Source organism: Cetorhinus maximus, chromosome 22 (assembly GCF_964194155.1).
Source record: "Cetorhinus maximus chromosome 22, sCetMax3.hap1.1, whole genome shotgun sequence".
Classification (NCBI taxonomy): domain Eukaryota; kingdom Metazoa; phylum Chordata; class Chondrichthyes; order Lamniformes; family Cetorhinidae; genus Cetorhinus; species Cetorhinus maximus.
The window spans coordinates 18290642-18305673 of NC_135900.1; the positions used below are offsets into that span (position 1 = coordinate 18290642).

At 42.0% G+C, this 15032-nt stretch overlaps 1 protein-coding gene across 4 annotated transcripts in view; it reads right to left on the reverse strand.

The window, feature by feature from the left end:
* Nucleotides 1–15032, reverse strand: part of tmem117 (transmembrane protein 117) — a 383404-nt gene that overhangs the window by 127724 nt on the left and 240648 nt on the right. For all 4 annotated transcript variants that reach the window (XM_078567892.1, XM_078567889.1, XM_078567890.1 and 1 more), the window contains one exon: nucleotides 7700–7797. In XM_078567892.1, the coding sequence (XP_078424018.1) occupies nucleotides 7700–7797 (98 nt within the window). The remainder of the gene's footprint in view (nucleotides 1–7699; nucleotides 7798–15032) is intronic.

Here is a 15032-nt window from a genome sequence, read left to right on the forward strand (position 1 = left end):
CTCTGAATTTAATTTCTTTAATGTTTTATTTGCTTTCAGAACTTCCTCAATTGTAATATGTTTCATCATAGTGCTCAGTTCCTATACATCAGGTCTAGTCTGAGTGCACAGCCAGTTCAACAGTCCAAACAAACTTCTCGATTGGTCTATTTCTTCCTTGGATGGAGGATCCTCTTTTTTGTGAGGACCTGGCCCAATTTATTGGGATGCGACTGGCATTTTCTAAATATTTTGATTCAAAGTCAGTTCCTACTTATTCTGCTTAATGTCTAACCCTATATAATTAAAGGGCCCCCAGAGCCTGATTTATGATCTTAAACTCCTTCTTTATTTTACCTATCACTCATTTTTCAAATTCTGCAGAACCTCCTCACAGAAAATCATCAATGTGCATCATAAAGATGTCTGCTACTTTCTCCTTGTGATCCCAATAGAACATTGTTGGATCTGCTTTTAGCTGAATACAACCCGTTTACAACAAGACAGACCTGACTGAGAAATACCACACCCTTGATGCATCATTCAACCCATAAAGACACTTGTTTAAGTTCCACAGTTTCCTTTCTCTACCTCCTGCCTTTTTAGGTGGTTTAAAAAAACACCGCCCTTTGAAATTTCTCACCCTGCAAAAATGCAGCTTTTATATCAGTCAATTTACATTCCCAAGAAAATGTTGCTAACACAGCTAAGAAAATCTTCAAGCTCACTTTTCCTGCAGTGGTGGAGTCCGCTGACATCTTGATCACCAAGTTTTTCTTCGAAATCCCGAGCCACTACTCCAGCTTAAGCTTTATACATGTCATCAGCAAGTACCTTTCCTGTGCATATCCGCCTATGTAACAAGGCTGGCTTGTCCCCTGTCTGGTATTTCAGTAACAGCATGGATAATAAAGCAACCTGAAGCACAGTTCACCCATAGCAGCTCATTCTGCCAATTGGTCCAAATCTTTCATACCAGAACAGTTACTAGTAGCTACTAGGATATTCCAGAATGTTTTTAGTCAAAACTGTTCAAAAATTATTCTTGAACAGCAGCCTTGAGCAATAACACAACCAGTCCCATCCACCACTTCTCCACCTGCTTGAACTTGCTCTCACTTTCTGCAGGTAAAAAGTGTTGCCATGGGAACCTGCATGGACCCAAGCTCTTTTGTAGCATAGACGGAACATCCTGTGTTCCAATCATACTCAAACCTTTCTCCTAGTATTTCTACCCATTATATTAATGGTTGTGTCTATGCTGCATCCCATTATCAATTTTATTTCAAGGTATTTTTTTATCTAGGCTATGCTTGAAGACAATGGCCTAGATTTTCTGGTCTCTGGATAGTCCCAAGATACACTATGGGATCCCCTCGGAAGTTGCAACGCAATAACTCTGTGGGAATTTCCCAGATAGTTTGAATTGCTCCCTTGCTCCCCGGGACCCTCCGAAAAAGTCTCCAACTCTGAGTTAGAGTTGGAGAATTTGAACAACTCCAACTTACTTACCTGGGTAGTTACCCAGGAAATATTAGACAGAAAAATCCCAGTCTCACTCCTGAGTAACTATACAACTGACCCCTCAATCACTCCATTGACCAACCCCTGCCCGGCTCCTCTCTCAACACCCCCTGACTCTCACACACCCCCCCGATTTCCCTTGACCTCTGACACCCCCACTCTCCCTCCAACCCAACGTGACCTGCTTTCAGCACCCGACTCTCCCTCTGACCCCCGCAACAGGCAGGAGATGCATTCTTTGTGGCTTCCGGTGACCTCCATTGGCCTCTTCAAGGGTGACTGGCTAGGCTGCTATAAACCTATAATAATTGAGTAGAACATCTGCATGCGCCAAGCACCAAGTTTGGGGAGAGTGCGATCCTAAAACAGGCGTAAAAGGCTGATTAGTACACACTGCAAGATTCAGCCCCATAATACTGCATCTGAAAATGCCTTACAAAAACCCTACATGCTATCACTACATTGGGAAAGGGAGTGATAGAATGGGAGGCAAAGTCATCCTTTCCTCATTATTGAATTTTCATCTTCTGTTTGTGCAGCTAATGTGCCTCATTCACACATGGATGGGGTAGGGGGGTGTAGGGGGTCGTCAGCAAGGGAAGGGAGCTGGCTCTCAGCGGGCTCCCCACTTCCCAATGCCAGGTCCCTTGATCAGGCTCTGAGTGCCTTTGAGGCTGTCCATGGGCCTCTGCCCTGGGCCCTGGCCTTAACTGTCAATCAGGTTGACAGTAGAAAATAAATCCTGAGATTTGAGAATTCTATTGTGTATTGTTGAGTGAGGCTTAATTTTACGTAGGAATCAAAGCTCTTGTGACAAATGCGCAAGAGTTGATAAAGCTATAATTGCTTTCAAACCAGCACTGGGGAAGGTCTGGTCTATACACCACCTGTCCTAGATTGTGGGTACTGCATCTCACAAGATGACCATTTAGGGGAAGGGAAAAAATGACAAACACAATGGAGAGATAGCATGAAAGCAATACATAAATTTAAATTTGTAAAATATTTTTCCAAATAAAAACAAATTGTATTTTTCTGTCTGGTATTACTAAATATTATTCCATTTTTTCAAATATTTGTTTCACTTACTATAGGTAAAATAATATCCACCAGAAAGTTATTTTAATTTGTTTAGCTGCCTCACAATGGTCAACATTATGCTTTTTAACTAAATTGCCAGTGCAAATTAATAAGAACTTGCACTTATATAGCCCATTTAATGTAAAAAAAATCTCAAGGCACTTTACAGAGTTAAAATCAGACAAAAATGTATGAAGGAGACATTAGAAGCGGTGACCAAAAGTTTAGTGAAAGAGCTGGGCATTAAGGAGGATCATACACGAGCAGAGAAAGGCAGCAAGGCTTTGGGATGGCATTCTATGTTGTGAGGCCTAGATGGCTGCCTGCACAGCTACCAGAGCGTTATTTCGCTTCATGTCATGTTGCTGTAATTCGGAAGTTGTGTTATTTTACAGAATGTTTTTATACTAGGTGTAAAGGGTTAATGGTTATGTCATATTCAACAATGATGTAAGTGATGATGTAAGCATGACAACAGAGTCAAATGACCAAGAGCTCCAAGAGGACAGGCACAGAAGAGACTGTGTCCAGAGAACAATGTACTTACTATGAGGTCTTGGATGTAAATAGTTCTAAATAAATAGTTTCAAGGAAAACAAAAAGTTGACTACCTTCAAGTCACTCATAGGGTAAGAGAAAGCATATTGAGCTGGAAGACCAAACAAGCAAAGGGCTACAAGCATAAACGGTGACAACAACCCAAAACACTAGGGATAGTCACTTTTCTGTCTTCAATTTCATAATGCCCAAATTATTATATGTCTTTGATATCAAACATTTGTTTAGTCCAAAGGAAAGCATGGCAGATTCTGGAATTTGAAATAAAAACAGAAAATGCTGGAAATACTCAGCAGGTCTAGCAGCAACTGCGGAGAGAGGTCATCACATTGATTGTTCACAGACTTGAAATGTTAACTCTGTTTCTCTCTCCATACATGGTGCCAGACTTGCTGAGTGTTTCCAGCATTTTATGTTTTTATTTGTTTAGTCCAATGAAGTTTTGATCCTTTTTCAAAATTGAAGCAATCAATTATTATAAAGTCAGCATGCTATATAGAGATTTAAAAAATTAACATGCATGCACACTTCACGTCAACTTTTGCTATATTGATTTCTATGCCAATATTTATAATGAAAGGTGCTGTGTAAACTCATTGGGCTGAATTTTCCCCCTTTCGGGGGGGAAGTTGAATGGCGGGCGCACACAGGCGCACTTCCGATCGGCGCCCCCGATCGGAGGTGCGGCGCCATTTTACATGTCACATGAGTTGGGGCATGTCCATAATTTTTAGAAAAGCTTTATTAAAATTTTTTAAAACCTACATGAAACCTCATCCCGCCTGTGAATGAGGTTTCATGCTTTTTCTAGATCGCGCCGGGGCTCCTGGCCTGCCCGCTAACCTTAAGGTTGGACGGGCAGGTCCTTTAATTACTTAATTGACCCTGTCAATGGCCTCAATTGGCCATTGACAGGTCGGCGGGCGCACAGCTGATTTCACTGTGCCCCCGCATTCCTGAAAATTTAAATGGGGCGGGATGACGTCGGGAGATGCCCCCAATGCCACCGCATGTCATTTTACTTATCGGTGAGCGGGCCACGCCCCCACTCACCAACATGTAAAATCCTGCCCATCATGTGTAATTAATTTTCTTGCCAGTGGAGGCACCACAGCATCACCGTAGGCCGGAGGGTATAGTTGTAGCAGGACGGGTTTGAACAGACAATTTTCATTATAAATGTGAACATAATGCATAACTTTAAAATGGTACCTAAGTTAGGTCTGCTTGTCCTGGTTCAGTTATCTCCTGGTTTCACCTGAAGATTACACTTGGACTTAGCTTACATAAGAACATAAGAACATAAAAACTAGAAGCAGGAGTAGGCAATTCAGCCCCTCGAGCCTGCCCCGCCATTCAATACGATCATGGCTGATCTCATTTTGGCCTCAACTCCAATTTCCTGCCCTCTCCCCATAACCTTTCAACCCATTACTAATTAAAAATCTGTCTATCTCCTCCTTAAATTTATTCAGCGTCCTGGCATCCACTGCACTCTGAGGTAGTGAATTCCACAGATTCACAACCCTTTGAGAAAAGTAATTCCTACTCATCTCTGATTTAAATCTACCACCCCTTAACCTAAAACTATGGCCTCTCGCTCTAGAATGCCCCACAAGGGGAAACATCTGCTCCACGTCTACTTTGTCTATCCCCTTTAGCATCTTATATACTTCAATTAGATCTCCACTTATCCTTCTAAACTCTAGTGAGTATAGGCCTAAACTGCTCAATCTCTCCTCATAAGACAAGCCCCACATCTCTGGAATCAATCTAGTGAACCTCCTCTGAATGGCCTCCAATGCAACTACATCCTTCCTCAAGTAAGGGGACCAAAACTGTGCACAGTACTCCAGGTGCAGTCTCACCAATGCCTTGTACAATTGCAACAACACTTCCCTATTTTTATACTCTATTCCTTTAGCAATAAGTGCCAAAATTCCATTTGCCTTCCTTATTACCTGCTGTACCTGCATACTAGCTTTCAGCGATTCATGCACAAGGACATCCAGATCCCTCTGCACTGAAGCATTCTGAAGTTTCTCTCCATTTAAATAATAAGTCGCCTTTTTATTCTTCAGACCAAATGGATAACCTCACACTTATCCACGTTAAACTCCATCTGCCAAACTTTGGCCCATTCACATAACCTGTCCATATCCATTTGTAAATTTCTTATTTCTTCATTGCAACTTACTTTCCCACCTATTTTGGTGTCATCTGCAAATTTAGCTATAGTACCTTCTATCCCTGAATCCAAGTCATTAATATAGATTGTAAATAGTTGGGGCCCCAAGGACCAAACCCTGTGGCACCCCACTAGTTACAGCTTGCCATCCAGAAAAAGACCCATTTATCCTGACTCTCTGCTTTCTGTTGGTTAGCCAATCCCCTATCCAAGCTAATATATTACCCCTAACTCCGTGTGATCTTATCTTGTGTATTAATCTTTTGTGCGGCACCTTATCACAGGCCTTTTGGAAGTCCAGATATACTACATCTACAGGATCCCCATTCTCCACTTTGCTTGTCACATCTTCAAAGAACTCTAGCAAATTAGTCAAACATGATTTACTCTTCATAAAACCATGGGTTTCTAGCATGCAAAGCCACTGGAGATCGACTATAGTCTGCAACTGAGTGGTTTTGCACCTTTCTTAATATCAAAGCTGGGACTATGTAAGGTAGCATTAAACAATACTTCATGGGCAAAATTTTGCCCTCGTCAGGCGGGCGCAGCAGGCAGGCCCGGGAACGGTCGCAAAGCTGACCTCTGCCCACGATTGGGCCCCGAGATAGATTTCATGCTGGCTGGCCAATTGGTGGCCAGCGTGAAACGCGCACTGCAGCGCTCAGTGCTATTGAGGTGGGGGCAGGAGGAGGGCACGCACAGAAGTGTGCGCATGTGCTGGGGTGCGCACAGTAAAAGCTCCCTGAGGCACAGAGCTGCCTCAGGGAGCTGAAGAATTTTGAAGATAAAAAATAAAGAATTTACGAATGTTAATGATATGTCCCCTCGTGTGACTCTGTCACTTGAGCAGGGCATGTTAGAAATTAGTTTGAAAAATTTTTATTTTTTTTTAAACCACTAACCGAAACCTCATCCCGCCCGTGGATGAGGTTTCGCAAAAAATCCAAAGGCCATTGGCCTTGTTGCCAACCGTAAGGTTGAGCAGGCAGCGAAAAATTTCATTTAATTAGAACTTTAATGGCCTTAATAGACCTGTTAGTTTTTGGGTGCACGCTGCCGACTCCCGTGTGCACCCACCGCCCGAAATATCGCACAACTGCACGATGACATCAGAGCACTAGCCCGACGTCATCGTGAGTCATTTTACGTTCGTTCAGGTCGGGCACATGCCCGCCTGGCAAGCACTATATTCTGCGCCACATTAACATTAAACTTCAATTACATGGATAGAAGCTGGAGCTGCTCTCCTTAGAAAAGAAAAGATTATGAGGGGATTTGATAGAGGCATAAAAAATCAGGAGGGGTCCGGACAGAGTAACTGTTCCCATTGGTGAAGGATAGAGAAGCAGTTGGCACTGATTTAAGGTGTTTGGCAAAAGAAGAAATGGTGACAGGAGGAAAATCTTTTTATGCAGTGAGTTGTTAGGATCTGAAATACACTGCCTGACAGCGTGGTGGAGGATGATTCAGCCAAGGACCTCAAAAAAGAATTGGATCATGACCTGAAGAGGAAACAATTACAGGGCTATGGGGAAAAAGGGGAAGGAAGTGTGATTAGGTGAGTTGCTCTCGCAGAGAGCCAGCACAGGCTTGACACACTGAATGGCCTCTTTCTGTGCTGTAACCATTCTATGATTCTATAAATGGCATAATAATACACACAGGAATCCTGAACAGCTGGATATTGCTGGTTTCCAAATGGGCAGAGGGTGCTCTTCTGGGGGTGTTCAGGCATGGGAATTCATGGCTGAATATTGGTTCCCCTCCTACTTTAACTTTCCACCTATAACAGATGCAACATAGACCAACTTCTTCAGTTTCCAACTAATTATTCTCATTCCCAATTTTGCTATGCTGCTTGTCTTTTGAATTTAAAAGATTAAGTATTCCTGACAGCAAAACTTACCAAATTCGCTGCCACATGAAACTATGCGGTTGAGATCAATTCTACAAGTTCAAATAGAGTTTAGCATCAAAGTTAATTTTACTCCATGGTTATTAAGATCAAATTCTTCTTCCTGGACTGCAATGTGAATCAGCAAATCAATGTGTCAAGCTTAGTATCCATGACTGTAAATCTCCGTAAAAACAAATACTGTTGTGGTATAAAGAGTGTGAGGAATTTGTATCTGTACAATAATTTAGGACTTGTAATATTAAGACAAAGAATTATTGCATAAAACAAATTAAATAACTTCTGTTTGTAATTATAATCTCATTGATGTTGGAATAACAACAGTGCAATGACGGCTAAATAAGAAAAACAAAAAGTCTCAATTCTGATTATCAGAATATTTTCATGTTGAATCAGGAATATAGCAATTATAAATAAAGACATTTGGGGTAAACACGCCAGTTCAGCCTTACCAGAACAAGACAACCCTGTTGTATCCCTTTCTCCAGAAGGCTCGAGCAGTCTTTCCCCAACCAGGATACAAATCATCTTGAAGCATCATATCTGTGACCTTCATTGGAACAAAATGGAAGCAAATGTTACATCATTGCTCAGAGGGTTATTTGTTTTATTTTTCCATTTTTCCCCTGTGTCTATGTTTCCCATTGGTCAAGAAGCTTTAGTCAAAGTGTTAAGAAGCTTTGACGCTTTAATATGTGGCCTTCATGAAGCAAGTAGATAGCTCATTCTGTAGGACATGCGACATGCAAGAGCACTAGAGACGATCGTAAAGATTTATATTGCTGTCATACAAGGTAGATAATTATAAACAAACATACTGTGATCTTTTGCGACGTTATAGCATCCCTAATGGTTTTAACTTTCTTTGTGGGCTGAAAGCTTCTCATTTTTACGAATAGGCCAATATTTAAATACCAATAAAAATTGAAGCAATCGGATGGGACACTGGTACAAGAATGTGCTACAGTGCAGAGCGTAAGTCACAGATTTTTTAAATAATTTCATGGGATGTGAGCGTTGCTGGCCAGGCCAGCATTTAATGCCCATCCTTTATTGCCCTTGAGAAGGTAGTAGTGAACTGCCACCTTGAACCGCTGAAGTCCATGTGGTGTAAGTACACCCATAATGCTGTTAGGAAGGGAATTCCAGGATTTTGACCCAGTGACAGTGAAGGAACGGCGATATATTTCCAAGTCAGGATGGTTTGGTTTGGAGGGGAATTTGCTGACAGCGATATTCCCATGCATCTGCTGCCCTTGTTCTTCTTGTTGATAGAGTTCACGGGTTTGGAAGATGCTGTCGAAGGAGTCTTGGTGAGTTGCTGCATTGCATCTTGCAGATGGTATACACTGCTGCCACTACTGTGTGATGGTGGCGGAGGGAGTGAATGTTGAAGGTGGTGGATGGGGTGTCAATCCAGCGGGCTGCTTTGTCCTGCCCAGCTTCTTAAGTGTTGTTGTAGCTACACACATCCAGGCAAGTGGAGAGTATTCTGTCACACTCCTGATTTGTGCCTTGTAGGTGGTGGATAGGCTTTAGGGAGTCAGGAGCTGAGTTACTCACCACAGAACTCCCAACCTCTGACCTGCTCTTGTAGCCACAGTATTTATATGGCTAGTCCATTTCAATTTCTGGTCAATGGCAACCCCAAGGATATTGATATTGAGGTATTTAGTGGTAGTAATGGCATTGAATGTCAAGGAGAGATGGTTGGATTCTCTCTTGTTGGAGATATTCATTGCCTGGCACTTGTTTGAAGGGAATGTTGCTTTCCAATTATCAGCCCAAGCCCAAAAGTTGTCCAGATCTTACTGCATGTAGACACAGACTGCTTCAGTATCTGAGGAGTCGTGAATGGTGCTGAACATTGTGCAATTGCCAGCAAACATCCTCACTTCTGACCTTATGATGGAAGGAGGGTCAGTGATGAAGCAGCTGAAGATGGTTGGGCCGAGGGCACTACCCTGAGGAACAGATTCATACACATTCCCCATATAATCAGTTCCTTATCACAGTTGGTTTACTAAGGGTAGGGAAGATCTTTTTCTGCCAGGGAGAAGAAAAACCAATCAGAGTACAGACTTTATGGCCTCAAAGTACCACAGCAGTCCTGACATATCCCCACTGTAACTTCAGTAGAAGTAGGCAAGAATGAGTAAATAGGCCAGGATCCAAATGGGCCATGTCTGTACCTTTTGGAGAATTTTCCAGCATGACCTGGTGTGACAGTGGATCTTCTGTCTGTTCCATACCAGATTATGATTCCGAGGGGTTTCAGGGGTGAAGAGCCCCAGTGCCCCGGGCCTTCAAAGATTTCAAGTGTATGTTTAGTTTTATGGACAGGAGGAGGATTAATTTAAACAGCCCTGGTTTCTCCTCTCACTACCCATCCATAAACAGAAAGTTTTTGATTTCTGATTTCCCCTTTTCTAAGTGGTTTTCCCAACCCTTCAGTTTAGAGTGATCCAATCCTCTATTAATAACCCCACAGCAAACTCAAGATAAGGTAAACTAAGAGGGTTAGTTTATTTTACACACAAAACATGGGAAGGGGTTTTGCAACATCTGCCCCTTTTTGCACTCATACCATAAAAGAGGGATAAGAGAAAGAAAGAGGTACAGGGCAAGACCATGTTAAAAATAAGAGTTATGGTTTCACATGAATCCAGAGTCCAGAATCGAAAGTCCAGTGGTGTACTCCTTCAGAGGTAAGCAGGCTGACACTGATGCAGGGTGACCCGTCTTATCAGAAGCGATGGCTTCCCCAATGGAAGAAAGCACACAGTGATGAATGAGTCTTTTAGGCACGGATACAGGAGTTCCAATTTGCCAGTAGTACACAGTGTAGATGAGGGCCCGGCAATGTACCTGGAGAGAGCTCTCTCTGCTGCTACCTGTTAGGTGGTAAATAGTAGACTCCCTGAGTTCAGTTCCATTCGGCAATATTACAGGCTTTAGCAGCTTGGGGGAGGTCATGTGACATACCTCCCACTTCTTCTCCTGGATTTTGGACAAAGGATGTACTTTTCCAGGTCTGGAATCTTGGGAGGTTTAATAGAGGAGTCAGGGTCCTTTTTGTCCTTGCAGGCATATTGTCCCCATTGGTCAGAACCCTACCTTAGAAGTATAAAGGGTGCTGGTGCCTTTCTTTGGAATTTGATCTTCTGCAGTCACAGGGGGCATTAGCACCTCTTTAAAGGTAACAAGGTCCCTGCTGGTTTCTGGAGTTTAGAAATTCCTCTGGCATGAGTCATGCCTAGTCAGGCATGTCAGGCTAAAGCCTGTGTCCATTTTAAATATAAAGTAATAATTTTATAAAGTATCCAGGCTGCCGTAGATATATATATTTTCCTTCCTGTCTGGATGGGACAGTGGTGAAAGTATACCTTATTCAGGCCCCAACCACGTGGAGACCCATCCCAGGATCATGAGCCAAACCTCATAAAAATCCAGCAGTATAATTTTTTTAATTAGAATGGGAGCAACAAGGACTTTACATCCTTGCTGCCGTGGCAGGCATCCCAGAACCCATAGGTGCTTCCTAACGCTAGGGAAATAAAAGGATTTCCCACCGACTGCACAAACTTTGGTGGTCTCAGTAACAGGAGATCTTGGGGTGGATGCATCTCGGCACCCCACAGATATTTGGAGCCTATTTCCCATAGGTCATATGCTCTTAAAATTTCCCCTTACATTATTCTATTTGTGTCGATTGATTCATGTGCATCAAAACAATAATGCAAAATCAGTAAACTTTATGCCATTTTGTGAGTACTGACAATGCTGTAAAATAAAATTAGAAAATCCATCAAACTGCATGCAAAACAGTCAGAATAGGCAAAGATACGCCAGTTAGATTAGCCAATCAACCCCATCTCAAATTATTAATAACTTTGCAGTTATATATTACCTTACTATGGTAAAACATCTCAAAGAACTGGGTACACGATGGATTACACAATAGATTATGACCCATTCACTGTCAAAAGTGACAGAATCATATTTATCGACGTTGTACAGATGTGAAATGGCACATTTATTATTTCGGAAATAAATTTACACTCTTTACATTTCAGGTCAAACTGTGGCAGTTTCAACCATTAAATTTGCTAACAAGTTACTCCATTTAAATAAGAACATTTTTATTAACCCAACTTGATAAATTATTGGAGTGAGCGTTTTATGATTTCCCAATGTCAAAAAAGCATACGAAAATATTAATCAACATTGTTTCACCTTAAAAATCATAGAATTCTATAGCACAGAAATAAACTATGTGGCCCTTCATGGCTGCACTGCTTTTTTTTCTGACGTTTGAGCCATTGGAGTAGATCTTGACTTTGAGTGATAGTTTAAAACAGGCAATAGCTAGGTGACAATTGTTAAGACCAGGTGAGAAGGGTTGAACTGGCTCCCTTCTATTCAACCTCGTTGATTGGTCACAACAAAAGTTTAAGTTTCTTTTTCACAAAGGTATGCCTTTTCTAAACCAGAATGTATTTAACTGTTTAAGCTGTGAGCAATAAGGAGCCAATCAAACAAGGTTTTCTTGAGTCAAAGAAAGCGCAAATTTATTGACCACTAAATATGAGAAATATTAGAAAAGCGCAGCCTCAAGCATTCGGCCCTCATGCAGTCAATGGGCCCACAGAAAAACACAGGTATCAGAAATAAGGTGAATTAGATCCAATAAAAAAAGATAAAAGAATATACGGTTAAATGTCCTTTGATTGTCCTTGAGGCGTGGATTTTAAATGCCGCGGCTGATTTAGGTTAACTGGTTTCTTGGATGTGGTCAGGTGTTGCAATTATTACGAGATCTCGGTTTGCTTATTCCAAAAGAGAGGGAGGTAGGGGGAACAGCCTGAAGCCAGTTTCCTCTGCTGAAGACTTTCTTGACACGGTCTGTGTCACTTGCAATCTCTCTCTAGCGACTGGCAGCCCTGCCTTGAAATACTTCACCCATTGTGTATTTCCAAGAGGTTTTGGGTGTGTCTGTCTGTGTCCATTGTTTCAATATCCAGTACTTTACATTTTTAATGTTGCTTCCTTAGACAGTTATGAGTTTCGATGGATGCCTTCATATTCCTTTGGAGGGTGGTTTGTTTGTTTCACACCTTCAGCTTGGAATGTGACCAAATTAAGCAATTTGCTCTGTCTCAGTTCAAATTGCAAAATTCCCAGTCAATTGAAAGCTCATATTTTCAAAAAATGAAGGGGCATTGCTGTGTGATGAAAGTATAATAATTTTCATAATATTTTTCTGGTTTATAGTGAAGTAGGTTTATGGGGGTAAGTATAGTTGGGTCTGTCCGTGCGATTTAATTACATTTGGAGTCAAGGAGACGGCAAGCTTTAAATCATCAAAAGAAGCCAGGTGCTTGACATGCAAATGAGTAAACATGGATGCTGCCTTAGCATATAAGGTGCGAAGGGAATTTGCATTTTTTGATAAATGAAGGGATTTGGATTTCAAAGGGATCTTAGTCTGTTTACAACTAGCCAAATAAGCAAGGCTAAGGAGGGCGTTTATTTTTCCCAAAGGTTACTGACAACATTGGCAACATGAAAGTTTTTTATATTATGAGGAAGATACAGTTTCAAAGGCACATGGAACAATAGAATTAACATATTAAAAAGACAGAAACATATAAAGGAAAATGAAAGTCTATGTGGGAGAAGGCCATATAAGATCTAACAGGAGTGAAATTGCCTCCATGAAGCCTCCATCCATTTGTGCATAAATCTGTTATGTAACAAAACTGAATTTGGGGAAAATCTATTTGGAATTCCACTGTCAAGTGGATATTGTGTTAACTTGCTGGTTCTGTTTTAAGTATAAAATCTATGTTGGACTGTTGCCTTAAAAGGGGTGTAACTGGGAGTCAGGTTAATTAGGAATTTTAGGAATTATTATAGTAGTAATTGCAGCCTTATGTACGTGCTTGAAATCTTTTACTTTGTTAATAAATATTTTAATTTAATTTTTAAAATCTCTAAAGGTCTTGGTGGACTTATTACTTCTGAATTCAGTATACTCGTCTTCTTGTAATAAATACAAATTGCAAAAACGTTGTGATAGTGTGACCTAGTTTCCTTTCTGGGTTTGGCCCACCTGGCACACATCATCTGCCATGTCATAACAGCTGGCTTTGTTTGTACAGCACCTATAATGTAAAAAGATGTCCCAATTGTACTTCACAGAGGTGTAAGATGGCAAAATGGATACCAAAGCAAAGAAAGAGATCTTAGAGTAAAGAAAAAAGTGGCTTGGTCAAAGAGGTAGATTTTAAGAAGTGTCTTAAAGGAGGTGATGGAGGTGTAAAGATTCCAGAATATGTGGCCTAAGGCTAAATATATGGCTGCTAAAGGTGGGGCAAGCAGAGGGAGTGATACATAAGAAGCTAAAGTCTAAGAAGCAATGTGTTCTGCAGGGTGGAGGAGTGCATTAATGTGAGGGAAAATTAACAAGAGGACAAAGTTAGAGGAGCTCTGCAGGGCAGAGTGGAGTGGGGAGCATTGAAGGGTTGAAGGAGATTACAGAGATAGTGAGGGACAAGGTCACCTTGGGATTTAAACACAAAACTGCAAAGGCTGCTGGCCTTTTCGCCTGCCCGCCAAATGTAATGTTGGACAAGCAGCGGAAAATTTAAATCAATTGGATTATTAATGGCCCTAATGGGCCTTTTAATTGTCGGCGGGTGCACTGCCAACTCTCGCACGCACCCGCCGACTGAAATATCGTGAGAGTGCGTGATGATGTTGGGACGCTTGCCCGATGTCATCATGCATCATTTTACGCTCGAGCAGGTCGGGCGCGTGCCCACCCACTCAGTGAAAAATCCGGGCCCTAATCTTTACATGGGACTGTAACATCAAGTTAAGATTTCAGTAACATCACGAGTGTCGTGATGGTAAATTGCTAAATCTCTATATAGCCTTAATAACATTTACAAGGCACAAAAATCAATTGTCTAGCCACACTGCAGGCTACAGAAGCCTAGCATCACTGCTGTGGGGGGTGCCTCACGCTGCCAGTTGCTTCCAGTGTGGCCTGTGAGACATTCTGTGCGGAGAAAGATGCACACAGTGGGGTCCTCAGAGTGCACCAGAAGGCCTTGAATTGACACTATCCTGACGCCACATGGCCCAACCAGCTGATGTGATGGCAGGATCCCAAATTTGGGCATCGTTAATCGCGGCAACTAATTTGTAGAATGCTGCGCTTGCCTTTTTTAAAGGGCCAGGCATTCAAATTGCAGGTGATTTTTAAGGATATTTTCTATTGTAAAGTGTTTGGAAATACACTGGAGTCTTATGGCAAGCTCATGGATTTTCCAGGAAGTGTTGCTACATCCTCTCAAGGGCAGAGGATTTGGTAGGCCTGCCCACACAAAGGCTCCAATAGGAATGGGGGCCTGCAGCACAACAGGCAGATGGAGCAGAGACTCTGCAGTGATGCCCTCTGCCGATATGAAGCTGAACGTCTCCATGCTCTTCAGCAGTGACAGGAGGCTGTAGGCCAGCCAATGCACCTAGCATCTCAATGTACACATCTGTCAGAACTCATACGCATCCTCACCATCCAATGAGCTGGCAAATGAGCCATCCTTTACCCCTGGCCAGGCTGCAGATCACATATGCCCACATGGCTCACTCGTGCCGATCCCAATTCTATACTTGTCTCCAAGGGGCGTGCAGTGCCAGTATCTAAACTGGTGGCTGCATGTGTCAGATCAAATGATGAGGTCTCTTCATCAATGCTAGGTTGTTGCTCTTTCTCCT